This window comes from Pristiophorus japonicus, chromosome 7, assembly GCF_044704955.1.
Source record: "Pristiophorus japonicus isolate sPriJap1 chromosome 7, sPriJap1.hap1, whole genome shotgun sequence".
NCBI classification, from domain to species: Eukaryota; Metazoa; Chordata; class Chondrichthyes; family Pristiophoridae; genus Pristiophorus; species Pristiophorus japonicus.
Genome location: NC_091983.1, coordinates 72,309,364 through 72,331,965, shown reverse-complemented (window position 1 = coordinate 72,331,965; position 22,602 = coordinate 72,309,364). Strand labels below are relative to the sequence as shown.

Sequence of the window (22,602 nt, the reverse complement as noted above, 5' to 3'; positions counted from 1 at the left end):
AGTTGTTAAAAGTCTAAGATGTAAATCAATAATAGATTATAAAAGTTTCTCCAATTTTAAAAGTTTCAAAAAGTGCTGATGTAATTCTCCTTCTGAGGCACGTGCGTTGTGTATCAAACTCCCATGGTTGTTAAATTTGTCAACTATCTCTATGGTTTCATTGTTCACAGTGGTGGAAACTGGAGGATTTGAGGCTCCAAAGTGCTACAATTTGGTTTTCTACCAGTTGAACTACGATCCAATGGTTCAGCCCCAACTTTGACGAGACTCATTGCAGATGTATTTTTTCTAGCATTGCTTACTTCACCATTTCTGAAACTCTAGTACAGGTGCCAATAAACAGGAGGAAAAGCGTTGGACAAGCTAAATATCCTGGGCACTAGAAAGCCAAGAAATGCTAGCCAAGCACATTGAAGTTTAACTGGTAGAAAACCAAATCCTCCGTATTCTCCACCTCCCTGCAGGTCCTCTGGCCCTCGGCGCAGCGCAGCACGAGCTGTGGGGGGGCGGAGCCAGGTCCCTGCACTGAAAACAGTGCCGGGATCTCTGCACATGCGCGCTACAGTGGGCACACAAGTGCAGTAGCTCCAGGCGCCTGAAACTGTGTGGGAGGGGCCCGAAGCACACAGCCCCTAGCCCTGGCCGAATGGCCTCACTGGGGCTGCGTGAATAAGGCTCCTCCCACGGCCAGCTCCTGCTTCCCCCCACACCCCCCCCCCCCCCCCCCGACCAGACCCGACACCTGCTCCCCACCGCCCTGCCTCTGGACTGGACCCGATACCCGCTCCCCACCCCCGGACTGGACCCGACCCGATTCTCGCTCCCGCTCCCCCCCTCGGACCGGACCGGACCCGACTCCCGCTCCCGCTCCCCCCCCCCCCCCCCGACTGGACCCGACCCGACCCGACTCCCGCTCCCCCCCCCCCCCCGCCTCCGGACCCGACCCGCGCTCCTGCCCCCCGACCTGACCCCCCCCCCCGACTGGACCCGACCCGACCCTACTCCCGCTCCCCCCCCCGCCTCCGGACCCGACCCGATTACCCGATTCCCGCTCCCGCTCCTGCTCCCGCTCCCGCTCCCCCCCCAACTGGACCCGACCTGATTCCCGCTCCATGCCCCCCCCCCCCGACTGGATCCGACCCGACCCGCGCTCCCGCCCCCCGACCCGACCCCCCCCCCGCCCCCCGACCCGACCCCCCCCCCCCCCAACTGGACCTGACCCGTCCAGACCCGCGCTCCCGCTCCCGCTCCGCCCCTACCCCCCGATGGGACCCGACCCGACCCGCGCTCCTGCTCCCGCATCCCCCCCCCCCCGACTGGACCCGATCCGACTTCCGCTCCCCGCCCCCGGACTGGATCCGACCTGACCTCCCCCTCCCCCTCCCCGACCTAACCTCCCCCTCCCTCCCTCTCGCTCTCTCCCCCTCCCTCTCTCTCTCTCCCTCTCTCTCCCTCCCTCCCCCCGACCCGAACCGAACCGAACCTCCCCGACCCGACCCAACGCCACCTACCTGTAAATCTGGTGCTGGGGACGGGCCCTGCCAGAAGTCTAGGGCCGACCGGTTCAGTCTTCGGTCCCGAAAGGCCTGCCTGAAGCACTTTCACACAGGTAGGAAGATGGTTTATTTAATCTTTTCTTTGCTTATAAATGTTTATTCAGGTTGGATTTATTTGTATAATATTTGTATAAGTATAAATAAGGATTTATTATAGAATTTAATGACTTCCCTTCCCCCCCCCTCCCCCCGACCTCGTTCTGGACGCCTAATTTGTAACCTGCGCCTGATTTTTTAATGTGTAGAACAGGTTTTTTCAGTTGTACAAAAATCTTCACTTGCTCCATTCTAAGTTAGTTTGGAGTACGTTTTCACTGTGGAAACATTGAAATCAGGCGTCAGTGGCCAGACACGCCCCCTTTTGAAGAAAAAATTCTGTTCCAAAGTGGAACTGTTCTACCTGACTAGAACTGCAGAAAAAAAAAGTGGAGAATTGCGATTTCTACGGTAGTCCGTTCTCCACCAGTTGCTCCTAAAAATCAGACTCAAATCATGTGGAAACTGGGGCCCTTTAATTCCTCTGCAATTCAGAAAGTTCTGTAAGAGGTCTCCTGCTTTCTCAATTATATCATAATACAATCATACTCCATGTTCATGTTTTGACCTTTCAGGACCTGGGGATACTTGTGCATGAAACACACGAAGGATAGTATGCAGGTACAGCAAGTGATCAGAAAGGCCAATGGTACCTCGGCCTTTATTGCAAAGGGGATGGAATATAAAAGCAGGGAAGTCTTGCTGTAGCTATACAAAGTATTGGTGAAGCCACACCTGGAATACTGTGTGCAGTTTTGGTTTCCATATTTATGATAGGATATACTTGCTTTGGAGGCAGTTCAGAGAAGGTTCACTCGGTTGATTCCGGGGATAAGGGGGTTGACTTATGAGGAAAGGTTGAGTAGGTTGGGCCTCTACTCATTGGAGTTCAGAAGAATGAGAGGTGATCTTATCGAAACGTAAAAGACTATGAGGGGGCTTGCCAAGGTGGATGCAGAGAAGATGTTTCTACTGATGGGGGAGACTAGAACTAGAGGGCATGATCTTTGAATAAGGGGCCGCCCATTTAAAACAGAGATGAGGAGGAATTTCTTCTCTTAGAGGGTTAATCTGTGGAATTTGCTGCCTTGGAGAGCTGTGGAAGCTGGGACATTGAATAAATTTAAGACAGAAATAGACAGTTTCTTGAGTAATAAGGGAATAAGGGGAACAGGCGGGGAAGTGAAGCTGAGTCCATGATCAGATCAGCCATGATCTTATTGAATGGCGTACTCCTGTTCCTATTTCTTATGTTCCTATGTTCTAAAATGATTTGTTTCCATTCCACAGACAGCTGCATCTTAAATTCGCCACATAGAAAATGCATAGAAAATGTTTTTTTCATTCATAAAAAATGTGTAAAATTAGAATATTTAGGGGCGAAATTGTCCATTTTTGAGAGGCCTGTTCGTGCCACCAGGGCATCTTTCGGCGGGGGGCGAAGTTGGCTGACAAAGTGGAGGATGCAGCGCCACACGTCGCCATCTTCGTTTTTTTGTCGACTCTCGGGTCGGTTAGCCGACCTGTTTTTTTCCATGGTCCGGGCCGCCATCATGCAGCCCGGCATTCTGTTTTGGGTGGCGAGCTACAGGCTCAGTACCACGTTGCCCTGCTGGTCCAACGGAGGTCGTCAGATGCCTTTAAGCGAAGGGAAGCGGCCTTGAAGTGAGTCAGCGGTACGCAGAGCGGCGCTGTACGACTCGCCCCGTTAGTGCCGCGGGAACCGCCCCTAAAGAAAATGGAGCACGCGAGATTGCGCTGCACTTCCTTTGAGGGGCTGTAAGCCCAATTCAGCGGCCAGGATGGGACTTCTGCGTCGGGTGCAGGAAGTCCCGCCCCGAGTGGGTTACCGCCCCCAATCGGGGCGCAGGGCAATTTTGTCCCTTCAACTTTAGTCTCAGAAGAGCTTTTGCTGCTTTTCTGGCATTGTATTTTCTACTTACCATATTAGCCTACCTTTAAGGATCTACTGTTCACTATTTATAGTGAATAAACATGGCTATAAAGATTTAAAAAAATTTCACTACATATAAATATATATAAAATGAACAGTGTAAATCTTCCCCTTTAGTCAGGTAACCCAGTCAGTGTCAATTAGTTGTGGATTATGGAGCTCAGGGTTACAGAGAAAAAAATAACTTGCATTTATATAGTACCTTTCATTCTCGCAGCACATCCCAGAGTGCTTTATTGCCAATCAGTTACTCTTGATGTGTGGTTGCTGTTGTTTTGTCGACAAATACAGCAATCAATATGTGAACAGCAAGGTCCCACAAACAGCAATGAGATGAATGACCAGATAATCTGGTTTTGTCTGTGTTCATTGAGAGATAAGTATTAAAAAAGGAGGGAGAGAGAAAACAGGGAATTATAGACCGGTTAGCCTGACATCAGTAGTGGGTAAAATGATGGAATCAATTATTAAGGATGTCATAGCAGCGCATTTGGAAAGAGGTGACATGATAGGTCGAAGTCAGCATGGATTTGTGAAAGGGAAATCATGCTTGACAAATCTTCTGGAATTTTTTGAGGATGTTTCCAGTAGAGTGGACAAGGGAGAACCAGTTGGTGCGGTGTATTTGGACTTTCAGAAGGCTTTCGACAAGGTCCCACACAAGAGATTAATGTGCAAAGTTAAAGCACATGGGATTGGGGGTAGTGTGCTGACGTGGATTGAGAACTGGTTGGCAGACAGGAAGCAACGAGTAGGAGTAAATGGGGACTTTTCAGAATGGCAGGCAGTGACTAGTGGGGTACCGCAAGGTTGTGCTGGGGCCCCAGCTGTTTACACTGTACATTACTGATTTAGACGAGGGGATTAAATGTAGTATCTCCAAATTTGCGGATGACACTAAATTGGGTGGCAGTGTGAGCTGCGAGGAGGATGCTATGAGGCTGCAGAGGGACTTGGATAGGTTAGGTGAATGGGCAAATGCATGGCAGATGAAGTATAATGTGGATAAATGTGAGGTTATCCACTTTGGTGGTAAAAACAGAGAGACAGACTATTATCTGAATGGTGACAGATTAGGAAAAGGGGAGGTGCAACGAGACCTGGGTGTCATGGTACATCAGTCATTGAAGGTTGGCATGCAGGTACAGCAGGCGGTTAAGAAAGCAAATGGCATGTTGGCCTTCATAGCGAGGAGATTTGAGTACAGGGGCAGGCAGTGTTACTACAGTTGTACAGGGCTTTGGTGAGGCCACACCTGGAGTATTGTGTACAGTTTTGGTCTCCTAACTTGAGGAAGGACATTCTTGCTATTGAGGGAGTGCAGTGAAGGTTCACCAAACTGATTCTCAGGATGGCGGGACTGACCTATCAAGAAAGACTGGATCAACTGTGCATGTATTCACTGGAGTTCAGAAGAATGAGAGGGGATCTCATAGAAACTTTTAAAATTCTGACGGGTTTAGACAGGTTAGATGCAGAAAGAATGTTCTCAATGTTGGGGAAGTCCAGAATCAGGGGTCACAGTCTAAGGATAAGGGGTAAACCATTTAGAACCGAGATGAGGAGAAACCTCTTTACCCAGAGAGTGGTGAACCTGTGGAATTCTCTACCACAGAAAGTTGTTGAAGACAATTCACTAAATATATTCAAAAAGGAGTTAGATGTAGTCCTTACTACTAGGGGGATCAAGGTGTATGGCGAGAAAGCAGGAATCGGGTACTGAAGTTGCATGTTTAGCCATGCACTCATTGAATGGCGGTGCAGGTTCAAAGGGCCGAATGGTCTACTCCTGCACCTATTTTCTATGTTTCTATGTTTCTATTGGTCACAAAACGAGGAGAACTCCGCTGCTCTTTTTTGAATAGTGCCACGGGATATTTTAAGTTCAGCTAAGCGTTCATATGGGGGCTTGGGTTTAATGTCGCATCTGAAAGACAGCACCTCTGACAAAACAATATTTCTTTACTATTGCACTGAAATGTGAGCCTAGATTATGTGCTCGAAGTCCTGGAGGTGTCTAAACCAAAGACCTTTGCTTTTAGAGATTAGAGCGATTATTGTGATCACTGAGCCATTATTGAATTTTATTTTGAGAACTGATATAGGAACTGGGTGTAGATTTCAGTTATAATTTTATGTAGCACCCCAATCAACTATCATAAAGGTAAGATTTGAAACTTGTTAAGTCTATTCATGTCGATTCAAAGTGAAAGGTCTTCCAACCCATGATATGATTCAGTCCCCAATTATGCTGCCTAAAAATGATAGAACAACATCATTTATTTGGATGACATCTAAAGATAAGAATGCCAGGTGGAGAAAACCCTGTATTGTTGACTAAGCCTATCGAAGTATAAATGATAAGGAACTAGTAAATGATTGAAGAATAGTTTTGTGGCACAACAACTATTATAAAAACCCTAACATGTTATGCATTTAACTACAGGTACTACTATCTAAGTACATCCAAAGAGCACTGAAATTAAAGTACTCAGCTTACTTATTAAAAGTCTTTGTTCGATGATAATTCAAAATATTTGAAGAAACCTTGTACATTGTGTTAACTTGTCAGCAATTTATCTGGTGCCTACTCTCAAACATTGTGATCTCTGAACTCTAAGAGTGGGGAAAAACACATCTGTTGTTTGAAAGAATGTTTTTTTTGTAAAGTATATGAAGGTTTCATGGACAGTGTTTATTTTATTTGTAGTCGAGGGATAATGGGTATTTGGTTTTCCTCTGCTTGTTTAGTGTTACTCTCTTCCAGACAAATGCAAAAATTTAAAATATTTTCTATTTAACCATTTTGCCAGTATATCTTTGAACTTCCTTTGATAGATTAGTGAGCACATACACCACTAGTGTGATACAGGATGACAGCTGAGGAAACATATAGATCTGGTTGTAATTTACCAAAATTCCCTGGATTCTGGAGAGGTCCCAGCAGATTGGAAAACTGCAAATGTAACGTCCTTATTTAAAAAAGGAGGCCGTCAACATGCTGGAAACTATAGACCAGTTAGCCTAACATCTGTGGCTGGAAAAATGTTGGAGTACATTATTAAAGAAGTAGTAGCAGGACATATGGAAAAGCATAATCTGGTCAGGCAGAGTCAGCATGGATTTAGAAACATAGAAACATAGAAAATAGGTGCAGGAGTAGGCCATTCGGCCCTTCTAGCCTGTACCGCCATTCAATGAGTTCATGGCTGAACATGCAACTTCAGTACCCCATTCCTGCTTTCTCACCATACCCCTTGATTCCCCTAGTAGTAAGGACTACATCTAACTCCTTTTTGAATATATTTAGTGAATTGGCCTCAACAACTTTCTGTGCTAGAGAATTCCACAGGTTCACCACTCTCTGGGTGAAGAAATTCCTCCTGATCTCGGTCCTAAATGGCTTACCCCTTATCCTTAGACTGTGTCCCCTGGTTCTGGACTTCCCCAACATTGGGAACATTCTTCCTGCATCTAACCTGTCGAACCCCGTCAGAATTTTAAACGTTTCTATGAGGTCCCCTCTCATTCTTCTGAACTCCAGTGAATACAAGCCCAGTTGATCCAGTCTTTCTTGATAGGTCAGTCCCGCCATCCCGGGAATCAGTCTGGTGAACCTTCGCTGCACTCCCTCAATAACAAGAAAGTCCTTCCTCAGGTTAGGAGACCAAAACTGTACACAATACTCCAGGTGTGGCCTCACCAAGGCCCTGTACAACTGTAACAACACCTCCCTGCCCCTGCACTCAAATACCCTCGCTATGAAGGCCAACATGCCATTTGCTTTCTTAACCGCCTGCTGTACCTGCATGCCAACCTTCAATGACTGATGTACCATGACACCCAGGTCTCGTTGCACCTCCCTTTTTCCTAATCTGTCACCATTCAGATAATAGTCTGTCTCTCTGTTTTTACCACCAAAGTGGATAACCTCACATTTATCCACATTATACTTCATCTGCCATGCATTTGCCCACTCACCTAACCTATCCAAGTCGCTCTGCAGCCTCATAGCATCCTCCTCGCAGCTCACACTGCCACCCAACTTAGTGTCATCCGCAAATTTGGAGATACTACATTTAATCCCCTCGTCTAAATCATTAATATACAGTGTAAATAGCTGGGGCCCAGCACAGAACCTTGCGGTACCCCACTGGTCACTGCCTGCCATTCTTAAAAGTCCCCATTTACTCCTACTCTTTGCTTCCTGTCTGATAACCAGTTCTCAATCCATATCAGCGCACTACCCCCAATCCCATGTGCTTTAACTTTGCACATTAATCTCTTGTGTGGGACCTTGTCGAAAGCCTTCTGAAAGTCCAAATATATCACATCAACTGGTTCTCCCTTGTCCATTCTACTGGAAACATCCTCAAAAAATTCCAGAAGATTTGTCAAGCATGATTTCCCTTTCACAAATCCATGCTGACTTGGACCTATCATATCACCTCTTTCCAAATGCACTGCTATGACATCCTTAATAATTGATTCCATCATTTTACCCACTACCGATGTCAGGCTGACCGGTCTATAATTCCCTGTTATCTCTCGCCCTCCTTTTTTAAAAAGTGGGGTTACATTGGCTACCCTCCACTCCATAGGAACTGATCCAGAGTCAATGGAATGTTGGAAAATGACTGTCAATGCATCCACTATTTCCAAGGCCACCTCCTTAAGTACTCTGGGATGCAGTCCATCAGGCCCTGGGGATTTATCGGCCTTCAATCCCATCAATTTCCCCAACACAATTTCCCGACTAATAAGGATTTCCCTCAGTTCCTCCTCCTTACTAGACCCTCCGACCCCTTTTATATCCGGAAGGTTGTTTGTGTCCTCCTCAGTGAATACCGAACCAAAGTACTTGTTCAATTGGTCCGCCATTTCTTTGTTCCCCGTTATGACTTCCCCTGATTCTGACTGCAGGGGACCTATGTTTGTCTTTACTAACCTTTTTCTCTTTACATATCTATTGAAACTTTTGCAATCCGTCTTAATGTTCCCTGCAAGCTTCTTCTCGTACTCCATTTTCCCTGCCCTAATCAAAACCTTTGTCCTCCTCTGCTGAGTTCTAAATGTCTCCCAGTCCCTGGGTTCACTTCTATTTCTGGCCAATTTGTATGCCACTTCCTTGGCTTTAATACTATCCCTGATTTCCCTTGATAGCCACGGTTGAGCCACCTTCCCTTTTTTATTTTTACGCCAGACAGGAATGTACAATTGTTGTAGTTCATCCATACGGTCTCTAAATGTCTGCCATTGCCCATCCACAGTCAACACCTTCAGTATCATTCGCCAATCTATCCTAGCCAATTCACGCCTCATACCTTCAAAGTTACCCTTCTTTAAGTTCTGGACCATGGTCTCTGAATTAACTGTTTCATTCTCCATCGTAATTCAGAATTCCACCATATTATGGTCACTCTTCCCCAAGGGGTCTCGCACAACGAGATTGCTAATTAATCCTCTCTCATTACACAACACCCAGTCTAAGATGGCCTCCCCCCTAGTTGGTTCCTCGACATATTGGTCTAAAAAACCATCCCTTATGCACTCCAGGAAATCCTCCTCCACCGTATTGCTTTCAGTTTAGTTAACCCAATCTATGTGCATATTAAAGTCATCCATTATAACTGCTGCACCTTTATTGCACGCACCCCTAATTTCATGTTTGATGCCCTCCCCAACATCACTACTACTGTTTGGAGGTCTGTACACAACTCCCACTAACGTTTTTTGCCCTTTGGTATTCTGCAGCTCTACCTATATAGATTCCACATCATCCAAGCTAATGTCCTTCCGAACTATTGCCTTAATTTCCTCCTTAACCAGCAATGCTACCCCACCTCCTTTTCCTTTTATTCTATCTTTCCTGAATGTTGAATACCCCTGGATGTTGAGTTCCCAGCCCTGATCATCCTGGAGTCACGTCTCCGTAATCCCAATCACATCATATTTGTTAACATCTATTTGCACAGTTAATTCATCCACCTTATTGCGGATACTCCTTGCATTAAGACACAAAGCCTTCAGGCTTGCTTTTTTAACACCCTTTGTCCTTTTAGAATTTTGCTGTACAGTGGCCCTTTTTGTTCTTTGCCTTGGGTTTCTCTGCCCTCCACTTTTCCTCATCTCCTTTCTGTCTTTTGCTTTTGCCTCCTTTTTGTTTCCCTCTGTCTCCCTGCATTGGTTCCCATCCCCCTGCCATATTAGTTTAAATCCTCCCCAACAGCACTAGCAAACACTCCCCCTAGGACATTGGTTCCGGTCCTGCCCAGGTGCAGACCGTCTGGTTTGTACTGGTCCCACCTCCCCCAGAACCAGTTCCAATGCCCCAGGAATTTGAATCCCTCCCTGCTGCACCACTGCTCAAGCCACGTATTCATCTGCGCTATCCTGCGATTCCTACTCTGACTATCACGTGGCACTGGTAGCAATCCCGAGATTACTACTTTTGAGGTCCTACTTTTTAATTTAGCTCCTAGCTCCTTAAATTCTTTTCGTAGGACCTCATCCCTTTTTTTACCTATGTCGTTGGTACCAATGTGCACCACGACAACTGGCTGATCTCCCTCCCTTTTTAGAATGTCCTGCACCTGCTCCGAGACATCCTTGACCCTTGCACCAGGGAGGCAACATACCATCCTGGAGTCTCAGTTGCGGCCGCAGAAACGCCTATCTATTCCCTTTACAATTGAACCCCCTATCACTATCGCTCTCCCACTCTTTTTCCTGCCCTCCTGTGCAACAGAGCCAGCCACGGTGCCATGAACTTGGCTGCTGCTGCCCTCCCCTGATGAGTCATGCCCCTCAACAGTACCCAAAGCAGTATATCTGATTTGCAGGGGGATGACCACAGGGGACTCCTGCACTACCTTCCTTGCACTACTCTTCCTGCTGGTCTTCCATTCCCTAGCTGGCTGTGGATCCTTCTCCTGCGGTAAGACCAACTCGCTACACGTGATACTCACATCATTCTCAGCATCGTGGATGCTCCAGAGTGAATCCACCCGCAGCTCCAACTCCGCAACGCGGACCGTCAGGAGCTTGAGGTGGATACACTTCCTGCAGATATAGTCGTCAGGGACACTGGTGTCGTCCCTGAGTTCCCACATGGTACAGGAGGAGCATAACACCCGACCGAGCTCTCCTGCCATGACTTAACCCTTAGATACACTTAAATTGGCAACAACAATGTTAAAAGTTACTCACTGTTATAGAAGAGAAAAGACGGGGAAGTCATGTTTGACAAATTTGTTAGAATTCTTTGAGGATGTAACGAACAGGGTGGATAAAGGGGAACCAGTGGATGTGGTGTATTTGGACTTCCAGAGGCATTTGACAAGGTGCCACATAAAAGATTACTGCACAAGATAAAAGTTCACGGGGTTGGGGGTAATATATTAGCATGGATAGAGCATTGGCTAACGAACAGAAAACAGAGAGTTGGGATAAATGGTTAATTCTCGGGCTGGCAATCAGTAACTAGTGGAGTGCCCCAACTATTTACAATCTATATTAACGACTTGGAAGAAGGGACTGAGTATACCGTAGCCAAGTTTGCCAACGATACAAAGATGGGAGGAAAAGCAATCTGTGAGGAAGACACAGAAAATCTGCAAAAGGACATAGACCGGCTAAGTGAGTGGGCAAAAATTTGGCAGATGGAATAATGTTGGAAAGTGTGAGGTCATGCATTTTGGCAGAAAAAATCAAAGAGCAAGTTATTATTTAAATAGAGAAAGATTGCAAAGTGCTGCAGTACAGCGGGACCTGGTGGTACTTGTGCATGAAACACAAAAGGTTAGTATGCAGGTACAGCAAGTGATCAGGAAGGCCAATGGAATCTTGGCCTTTATTACAAAGGGGATGGAATATAAAAGAAGGGAAGTCTTGCTACAGTTATACAGGGTATTGGTGAGGCCACACCTGGAATACTGCATGCAGTTTTGGTTTCCATATTTACGAAAGGATTACTTGCTTTTACTTGCTTTGGAGGCAGTCCAGAGAAAGTTGATTGCAGAGATGAGGGGGTTGACCTATGAGGAAACGTTGAGTAGGTTGGGCCTCTACTCATTGGAATTCAGAAGATGGAGAGGCGATCTTATCGAAACGTATAAGATTATGAGGGGGCTTGACAAGGTGGATGCAGAGAAAATGTTTCCACTGATGGGGGAGACTAGAACTAAGGGGCATAATCTTAGAATAAAGGCCACCCATATAAAACTGAGACGAGGAGAAATTTATTTTCTCAGAGGGTTGTAAATCTGTGGAATTCGCTGTCTCAGAGAGTTGTGGAAGCTGGGACATTGAATAAATTTAAGACAAAGATAGACAGTTTCTTAACTGATAAGGGAATAAGGGGTTATGGGGAGCGGGCAGGGAAGTGGGCCTGAGACCATGATCGGATCAGCCAAGATCGTATAAAATGGCAGGCTCGAGGGGCTCTATGGCCTACTCCTGCTCCTATTTTTTATGTTCTTATGTTCTTATTAAAAGACACAAGTAGAAAACTTTGAAGATGAGCATAGATGGGGAGACCTCGAAGAGGATTGATTGCAGATAATAGATGACAGTAATTCTGCTTGTAACATGAGCTTCATTGCACCTACATTCTGTTTCTGTTGATTCATCATCATAGGCAGTCCCTCGAAATCAAGGAAGACTTGCTTTCACTCTAAAAGTGAGTTCGTAGGTGACTGAACAGTCCAATACAGGAATTACAGGTGGGACAGACAGTTGTTGAAGGAAAGGGTGGGTGGGAAGACTGGTTTGTCACACGCTCCTTCCGCTGCCTGCGCTTACATAGAAAATAGGTGCACGAGTAGGCCATTCGGCCCTTCGAGCCTGCATCACCAGTCAATAAGATCATGGCTGATCATTCCCTCAGTACCCCTTTCCTGCTTTCTCTCCATACCCCTTGATCCCCTTATCTAACTCCCTCTTGAATATATCCAATGAACTGGCATCAACAACTCTCTGCGGCAGGGAATTCCACAGATTAACAACTCTCTGAGTGAAGAAGTTTCTCCTCATCTCAGTCCTAAATGGCCGACCCCTTATCCTAAGACTGTGTCCCCTGGTTCTGGACTTACCCAACATTGGGAACATTCTACCCGCATCTAACCTGTCCCGTCCCGTCAGAATCTTATATGTTTCTATGAGATCCCCTCTCATCTTTCTAAACTCCAATGTATAAAGGCCCAGTTGATCCAGTGTCTCCTCATATGTCAGTCCAGCCATCCCGGGAATCAGTCTGGTGAACCTTCGCTGCACTCCCTCAATAGCAAGAACGTCCTTCCTCAGATTAGGAGACAAAAAACTGAACACAATATTCCAGGTGAGGCCTCACCAAGGCCCTTTACAACTGCAGTAAGACCTCCCTGCTCCTATACCCAAATCCCCTAGCTATGAAGGCCAACATACCATTTGCCTTCTTCACTGCATGCTGTACTTGTATGCCAACTTTCAATGACTGATGAACCATGACACCCAGGTCTCATTACACCTCCCCTTTTCCTAATCTGCCACTATTGCTTTCTACATGCTCTTCCTCCACTTCGGGCGATCTTTGGCCAGGGACTCCCAGGTGTCGGTGGGGATGTTGCATTTTATCAAGGTGACTTTGAGGGTGTCATTGAAACGTTTCCTCTGCCCACCTGGGGCTCGTTTGCCGTGTAGGTGTTCCGAGTAGAGCACTTGCTTGGGAGTCTTATGTCAGGCATGCAAACAATGTGATCCGCCCAATGGAGCTGGTCGAGTGTGCTCAGTGCTTTGATGCTGGGGATGTTGGCCTGATCAAGGACGCTAACTTTTGATTAGTGTGTGAATGTTGGCAGCTTGATTTGATAGGGTGGTTTCTCTCAATGCTTGTGTTTTGATGTAGGTGTGTGAAACTTAACCTAACCTCAACTCTGTCAATGACAGTGGCTGCATCTTAATTTATCACATTGCTGTAAAGTACTAAATCAGAATATTTTTAAATTCTTCAGTTGATAACAAATTATTCACATTTAAGATGCTGGATACTTCATGTACTTTGACACTAAGAATGGAAAGACTGATCAAAGTGCCATTCTGGAATCCCGGATCCTTTACCCCAAAAAGGATGAGCAGTGCCTTCAGTTCTTCTATAAAATGACAGGAAGCACTATGGATAAGCTCATTGTGTGGATGAAAATGGATGACGGAACTGGAACTGTTCGAAAACTAGTTAAAGTTGAGACGTTTCAAGGTATGTACTTTTGAGATTTATGATAAGTCACATTTAATATTGAGTTTAACATTAGTTAATTATGCCCTATAAACCATGAAGCTATTGACAAGATATACTGTTACATAAAGAATGACGGATGGAAGACTCTTTTGGTAAATGCAGTGTGTGGGATTGTACCTCGTCCTAATATCCAGGAAGTCCCAGATTTGAGAACTGATCTGTGTAGATAGATTAGTAAAAGGGGAGGTGCAATGAGACCTGGGTGTCATGGTACATCAGTCATTAAAAGTTGGCATACAGGTACAGCAGGCGGTGAAGAAGGCAAATGGCATGTTGGCCTTCATAGCAAGAGGATTTGAGTATAGGAGCAGGGAGGTCTTACTACAGTTGTGCAGGGCCTTGGTGAGACCACACCTTAAATATTGTGTACAGTTTTGGGCTCATAATCTGAGAAAGGACATTCTTGCTATTGAGGGAGTGCAGCGAAGGTTCACCAGACTGATTTCAGGGATGACAGGACTGACATATGAAGAAAGACTGGATCGACTAGGCTTTATATTCAATGGAATTTAGAAGAATGAGAGGGGATCTCATAGAAACATATAAAATTCTGAAGGGATTGGGCAGGTTAGATGCAGGAAGAATGTTCCTGATGTTGGGGAAGTTCAGAACCAGGGATCAGGGGTGAGCCATTTAGGAACGCGATGAGGAGAAACTTCTTCACTCAGAGAGTTGTGAGCATGTGGAATTCTCTACCACAGAAAATTATTGAGGCCAGTTCGTTAGATATATTCAAAAGGGAGTTAGATGTGGCCCTTATGGCTAAAGGGATCAAGGGGTATGGAGAGAAAGCAGGAACGGGGTACTGAAGTGCATGATCAGCCATGATCATATTGAATGCTGGTGCAGCCTTGAAAGGCTGAATGGCCTACTCCTGTACCTATTTTCTATTTTTCTATGAGTGCACTGGGTCTAGTGATGGCAACGATGCAATTGGCCCAGGCTAAGAAGAGATAAATCATTCAGGGCTCCTCAACACTGTCCAATAAATTCTCCTGTCATCATCATAGGCAGTCCCTCGGAATCGAGGAAGATTTGCTTCCACTCTTAAAATGAGTCCTTAGGTGGCTGAATAGTCCAATACGAGAGCCACAGTCCCTGTCACACGTGGAACAGATGAGGGTAAGGGAGGGTGGGACAGATTTGTCACAAGCTCTTTCTGCTGCCTGCGCTTGATTTCTGCATGCTTTCGGCGATGAGACTCGAAGTGATTAGCGCCCTCCTGGATGCAGTTCCTCCACTTAGGGCGATCTTTGGCCAGGGACTTCCAGGTGTCAGTGGGGACGTTGCACTGACCACACTGGATCAGCTCCGCTGGGCAGGCCACATAGTTCGCATGCCAGACACGAGAATCCCAAAGCAAGCGCTCTACTCGGAACTCCTTCACGGCAAACGAGCCAAAGGTGGGCAGCAGAAACGTTACAAGGACACCCTCAAAGCCTCCCTGATGAAGTGCAACATCCCCACTGACACCTGGTAGTCACTGGCCAAAGACCGCTCTAAGTGGGGGAAGTGCATCCGGGAGGGTGCTGAGCACTTAGAGTCTCGTCGCCGAGAGCATGCAGAAATCAAATGCAGGCAGCGGAAAGAGTGTGCAGCAAACCTGTCCCACCCACCCGTTCCCTCAACGACTACCTGTCCCACCTGTGACAGAGACTGTGGTTCTCGTATTGAACTGTACAGCCACCTAAGAACTAATGTTAAGAGTGGAAGCAAGTCTTTCTCGATTCCGAGGGACTGCCTATGATGATGATGATGATAATGCACTTTTTCAGGGAGGCTTTGAGGGTGTCCCTGTAACGTTTCCTCTGCCCACCTTTGCTTCGTTTGTCATGTAGGAGTTCCGAGTAGAGCGCTTGCTTTGGGAGTCTCGTGTCTGGCATGCGAACGATGCGGCCTGCCCAGCGGAGCTGATCAAGTGCTTCAATGCTTGGGATGTTGGCCTGGTCAAGGACACTAATGTTGTTGCGTCTGTCCTCTCAGGGGATTTGTAGGATCTTGCGGAGGCATCGTTGGTGGTATTTCTCCAGCGACTTGAGGTGTCTACTGTATGGATGTTAGTGATAACAGGATCTGTGCTGCCTGCACTCAAATAGCCTGTTGACATTCACTGTTTGGTGCTTTTCTCGCATGGATATGATCACCTGTGGGACATATATGGCTCAAAAAATACGAGAATATCCTATATTTTTAAGAAAATGCCAGTATCCTAAAACATGTTGACTGCAGTGAAACTTATATCAGATATCATGAAATGTGTTTATAACTATATGAGTTTCTATGGACCCAGGAAGACATCGGAAAAGCCGGTTTTCAGGGCACATTGCGCATGCATTGAAAACCAGCTTTCTGAACTGTCAAGTTTCTGGCTTGACAGATCTCACGCATATTGGGAGCACATAGCCTGCTTTTACAGGCGTAAGAGTTTTAAAACACACATAAACATTGCAAAATAAAATGCTAAAAACACATTATTATTAAAAACCCTCCCCACTACGGTAATTTTATTTTAAACCATAATTTAAAAAACTTTTTTAAAAATCAGAAAAATATATTTTTTTAAATACATAAATAACTTTAATTTAAATTAATAAAAATATGTTGTGCATTTTTTCTATCTTTTATTATTGGTTATTAGTGTGTGGGGGGTGTGGTTTTCTCATTCATAATAATGGGAACTCCAACTTACGGAGTTCCCATTATTATGAATTACATTATACTACACCTGATTGGCTGCCCAGCTCCAGGCCTGCGCACGTCCTGACGTGCATGCACTGCGACGTGCAGTCAGGAGAGGCCTCAGGGCCGGGATCTCACGTGGCTGCAGCAGGTCGAGGGGCATCTTTTTTCTAAAATCCATTCGAATGCCCGCAGGAAGGAGAAACCGGGATTTCTGGGCCAATGTTCCCTCTAATTTTTTTGTATTGTGCAGGCCACAAACTTTTTTAAGCACGCCATTTCATCCATGGGCAAATTTTACAACAACAACAGCAACCACTTAAAAGCATATATACAGTAATGCCATATTGCCACCCAGCCGTGTCAAATCATGAGACAATTAGACAAGGTTCTATACAAGTTTAACATAACTTCCCTGCTTTTGAATTCTATTCCACTAGAAATGAACTCCAGTGCTTTATTTGCACTTTTACCCCTAGATGCCTTTGCATCCCTACCCCATTTAGTCTCTTATTTTCCAAGGAGTAGGTGGCCTCCTTATTCCTCCTATCAAAATGCACCACCTCACACTTATCTATATTGAAATTCCCTTGTCATTTACATGCCCATTCTGCAAGTTTGTTTACAGCAGAATGAATTCAAAGCTTTTAGTTCGTCATCTAAAAACTCTATTTTAAAAATAAAATTACTTGTCAGAAATGACTGGGATATAAAAGAACTGCATAATAATGTTAACACTTCAGAAACATCACTCAGTTACATGGTTATGCACCAACAAACAGTCCAAAAGCCCAAGGTGAGCTGAAAGAGGCAATTATTTGTGCAATTAGTATTAATTTTAAAGTTTTCAACATATTAGCTCATCCCTCATGTCACTATTCCAATGGCTGCACAAGCAGCAGGAGCAGTTGCTTTCCTATTGTGCTGACGTGCTGTACGTCTGCATAAGTTATTAGAATATTAATCACAATGCAACCAGACAGCCAACAAATATAACGGGCAGTAGATCTTTAGTTCACAGTTTTAAAAAGAACTGAACAAAAACAGCTATCCGTATTTTCAACTTCAATCACTTCCATTAATAAATGTAGTCTTCTTGAACCAGTCATCTATAACTTCTACAAATCCTTTCCTTCCCCCCCCCCCCCCCCCGCCACCCAACGCCTCAACAGCATGGTTGTGTAAAGTTACTCACTTCAATTGATCGCTCAAAACCAAATATTGAGAAATTTCAATTTTTAAACATTTTAAGCATTTCATTGCCTCTTTAAAAGTGTTTGGACTTCAAGATCTAGTTGAAACTTGTTTAGATGAGGGGAAAATTGATTTTTGCTTGTTTCTTCCAAAATCAAATTCAAAACTTTGGGGGAATAAATGTTTTAACACTCATTTTTTGCAAAAAGTGCATTAAAATCCAAGTTTCTGTTTCCCTCTTCAACGCTGTCATTAAACTTACAACAAAAAATAATACAATAAACTCTAATTCCAAACGGAGCTCAAATAAGAAAGTGAATAAAGTGGTTAAACTCCCCAAATCTAAGAAGGCAGTGAGGTTATCTATCCCCAGCCTTGGCAATGAGTTGGGATCAGTTTTGGAGAAGTTGTTTCCTCTTTTTCTTCTGCCGTTCTCTCCGTCTCTCACAGACTCTGAGGTACAAACGGGGGCACAAACCTTTTCCCCTCCCTCACAACATAATTTAAATAACTCTGATGAACTCTTTCAAAAAAGGGGCAACATCGTGCAAAATTTAACTGGAATTTACCACAGGACATTCAACATTAATTTCCCGTATTTTGTTCTAGCTTTAAACAATTTTCCGAATTTAAAAATAAATTCTCTTTTTTTTGTTTCACCGGGGGCCTAAAAAGTTGTTTGCTGTAGCCTTCTTCCAGTGGCCATTGTACATGTACTGCACCTCCACCTGTGTTGTTCCAAAGTGCGGCCGCCATTCAATCCCCGGGAATGGACGACACTTGTCTCCACAGAAATAATTTACTGACAGAATCCCGAGACAACGCTCGCTGGGTTCGAGGGCTCCGTATCTTAACAAATGCTGTTCCAATTCAGACCAACTCTGAGATCACAAATGACTCTCTGAAGATTTTAAAAAGTAAGCTCAAATTTTCCCCATTTATTATGTTATTAAGGCTTTTATTAACTGTTATGTCTTTAGATGCTCTGATAATGAATCCATGAGGCAAAGTGTTTACTTAAACTGTAGTGACCTTAGACCTTTATTGATAACTCCAGAGTGAGGATCACACATGGTGGCCTGCCTTTTATATTTGGCCAGGCACACCTGTACAGTAACCTGCAAGTCTCCCACTGCGATGCCCTCTGGTGGCACACCTTGTAATAGTACAAGTAGTAACCATGTAGGATACATAACATTAACTTTCATCAGCAACAAGACTAAAACCATAAATCCATCCCCAGTGCAATATTGGATTTATTAAAAAGTAGCTAATAAAAGTAAGTTAAACTTCGTTTAATCATTCTTCATCCCTCTGCTAAAATGCTTCCTTGCCTCACTTAATTATTGAAAGCCAAACCTTACAAACCCATCTGCAGTAGGATAATTTTATTTTAAAAAGGGGATTCACGTACAGCTCAAATTTGTTTCTTGTTTTTGCTCCTCAAACATGTCACTGCCATCGGACAGCAACAAAGTACTTTCTTACTCACTTGTTGGAAGTGAAACTCGGCAACTCACTCATCTGTTTAGGTTTAATAAGATAAGGTGCACCGTGGTTTATCGACCGATCTCTCCACCAATTTTTAAAGCTTTTCCCAGCTTCATAGCGGTGGTGGGCTGCACTGAGCTGGCCAGCTCCAATTTGGTCCACGGGGACTCCGGAGTTTCAGTAACACAGGCTCCCGGAACCAGGGTTCCAAAGGAGAAGGAGGAACATGCTGCCCTCATCACTATGGGAGCCAGCTGAGCAGTTTTGTGGCCAGGGAACTCCAAGGTGAACGAAGTTGATCCGGTGCAGGTAAGGTCCAAACTGCTCAGTGAGTTAGGATTTCCAATCCAACACCTTTACCACTCAGCCACTACAGCCGCTGGGAGCTGGCTGAGCCCGGCTCCTCTACAGCTTTTGCATGTAGCTCTTGGAACTTCTCAGAGGGAAACATGTCACCCACTGTGGCTGCTGCCCCAACTCTTTTGTTAATTTCTAATTGGGCTCTCAAATGACTCTCTGTCTGCGTTCTGATCCATTGTGTATTGGGCTCCTCTCCCTGTCCGGCTGTCCAGTTCTCTGCATGGCCTTTGAATTGAAGTGCGTGTGAACTCAGGAACTCATAGAAACATAGAAACATAGAAAATAGGTGCAGGAGCAGGCCATTCAGCCCTTCTAGCCTGCACCGCCATTCAATGAGTTCATGGCTGAACATGAAACTTCAGTACCCACTTCCTGCTTTCACGCCATACCCCTTGATCCCCCGAGTAGTAAGGACTTCATCTAACTCCCTTTTGAATATATTTAGTGAATTGGCCTCAACTACTTCCTGTGGTAGAGAATTCCACAGGTTCACCACTCTCTGGGTGAAGAAGTTTCTCCTTATCTCGGTCCTAAATGGCTTACCCCTTATCCTTAGACTGTGACCCCTGGTTCTGGACTTCCCCAACATTGGGAACATTCTTCCTGCATCCAACCTGTCCAAACCCGTCAGAATTTTAAACGTTTCTATGAGGTCCCCTCTCACTCTTCTGAACTCCAGTGAATACAAGCCCAGTTGATCCAGTCTTTCTTGATAGGTCAGTCCCACCATCCCGGGAATCAGTCTGGTGAATCTTCGCTGCACTCCCTCAATAGCAAGTATGTCCTTCCTCAAGTTAGGAGAACAAAACTGTACACAATACTCCAGGTGTGGCCTCACCAAGGCCCTGTACAACTGTAGCAACACCTCCCTGCCCCTGTACTCAAATCCCCTCGCTATGAAGGCCAACATGCCATTTGCTTTCTTAACCGCCTGCTGTACCTGCATGCCAACCTTCAATGACTGATGTACCATGACACCCAGGTCTCGTTGCACCTTCCCTTTTCCTAATCTGTCACCATTCAGATAATAGTCTGTCTCTCTGTTTTTACCACCAAAATGGATAACCTCACATTTATCCACATTATACTTCATCTGCCACGCATTTGCCCACTCACCTAACCTATCCAAGTCACTCTGTAGCCTCATAGCATCCTCCTCGCAGCTCACACTGCCACCCAACTTAGTGTCATCCGCAAATTTGGAGATACTACATTTAATCCCCTCGTCTAAATCATTAATGTACAATGTAAACAGCTGGGGCCCCAGCACAGAACCCTGCGGTACCCCACTAGTCACTGCCTGCCATTCCGAAAAGTACCCATTTACTCCTACTCTTTGCTTCCTGTCTGACAACCAGTTCTCAATCCACGTCAGCACACTACCCCCAATCCCATGTGCTTTAACTTTGCACATTAATCTCCTGTGTGGGACCTTGTCGAAAGCCTTCTGAAAGTCCAAATATACCACATCAACTGGTACTCCTTTGTCCACTTTATTGGAAACATCCTCAAAAAATTCCAGAAGATTTGTCAAGCATGATCTCCCTTTCACAAATCCATGCTGACTTGGACCTATCATGTCACCATTTTCCAAATGCGCTGCTATGACATCCTTAATAATTGATTCCATCATTTTACCCACTACTGAGGTCAGGCTGACCGGTCTATAATTCCCTGCTTTCTCTCTCCCTCCTTTTTTAAAAAGTGGGGTTACATTGGCTACCCTCCACTCGATAGGAACTGATCCAGAGTCAATGGAATGTTGGAAAATGACTGTCAATGCATCCGCTATTTCCAAGGCCACCTCCTTAAGTACTCTGGGATGCAGTCCATCAGGCCCTGGGGATTTATCGGCCTTCAATCCCATCAATTTCCCCAACACAATTTCCCGACTAATAAAGATTTCCCTCAGTTCCTCCTCCTTAATAGACCCTCTGACCACTTTTATATGCGGAAGGTTGTTTGTGTCCTCCTTAGTGAATACTGAACCAAAGTACTTGTTCAATTGGTCTGCCATTTCTTTGTTCCCCGTTATGACTTCCCCTGATTCTGACTGCAGGGGACCTATGTTTGTCTTTACTAACCTTTTTCTCTTTACATACCTATAGAAACTTTTGCAATCCGCCTTAATGTTCCCTGCAAGCTTCTTCTCGTACTCCATTTTCCCTGCCCTAATCAAACCCTTTGTCCTCCTCTGCTGAGTTCTAAATTTCTCCCAGTCCCCAGGTTCGCTGCTATTTCTGGCCAATTTGTATGCCATTTCCTTGGCTTTAATACTATCCCTGATTTCCCTAGATAGCCACGGTTGAGCCACCTTCCCTTTTTTATTTATTTATTTTTTTTTTCTGTGGCTGCACAGCCCTGCATCTTAAATGGAACAGTGCCAACAGGTACAACGTATTCAATACCTGTGAGGATAAGAAGAAAGACTCTGCAAAGGACAGCTAGAATACCGAGGATACGCAGAGCAGAAAGGTTACAGTTAAAAAGGATTCTATAATTAGGGGGATAGAGAGTTTTCTTTGCAGTCAGGATAGAGTGTCCCAGAGGGTGTGTTACCTACCTGGTGCCAGGATAGGGGACATCTCAAAATGGTTGGAAAAGAATTTGGAAAGGGAGAAGGAGTTCCAGTTGTTGTGCTCCATGTCAGAACCAATGACATAGAAAAGATTAGGGAAGATGTTGTGTTAAGGGAGTATCAGGAGTTGGGAGCTAAATTGAAAAGCAAGGCCTCAGGGGTAATAATCTCAGGATTATTATCTGAGCCATGTGCAAATTGGCATAGGGGACAAACAGATTTAGAAAGTCAACATGTGGCTAAATGAGTGGTGTGGGAAAGAGGGGTTTCACTTCTTGGGACATTGGCATGGGTTGCACCTGAATTGGGCTGGGATTAAAGTCATAGCGGAAAGGACAACTAGGGCTATAAATAAAATTTTAAACTAATAACATGGGGGGAAGGGAACTGCTAGAAATAACAGAAACCTAACAATAAAAGAATCAGGAAAAGAGATTAAAGCAAAGGAATATGGATAACACTTATGGCCAAGGATCGAATA

The 22,602-nt window shown here is 45.0% G+C and overlaps 1 protein-coding gene across 1 annotated transcript in view; it reads left to right on the top strand.

Annotated features, from left to right (window-relative positions):
- The window catches only part of LOC139266788 (meprin A subunit alpha-like), a 75,895-nt gene that overhangs the window by 18,382 nt on the left and 34,911 nt on the right, over positions 1-22,602 (top strand). The window contains exon 10 of the mRNA XM_070884381.1: positions 13,562-13,777. Coding sequence (XP_070740482.1) covers positions 13,562-13,777 — 216 coding nt within the window. The remainder of the gene's footprint in view (positions 1-13,561; positions 13,778-22,602) is intronic.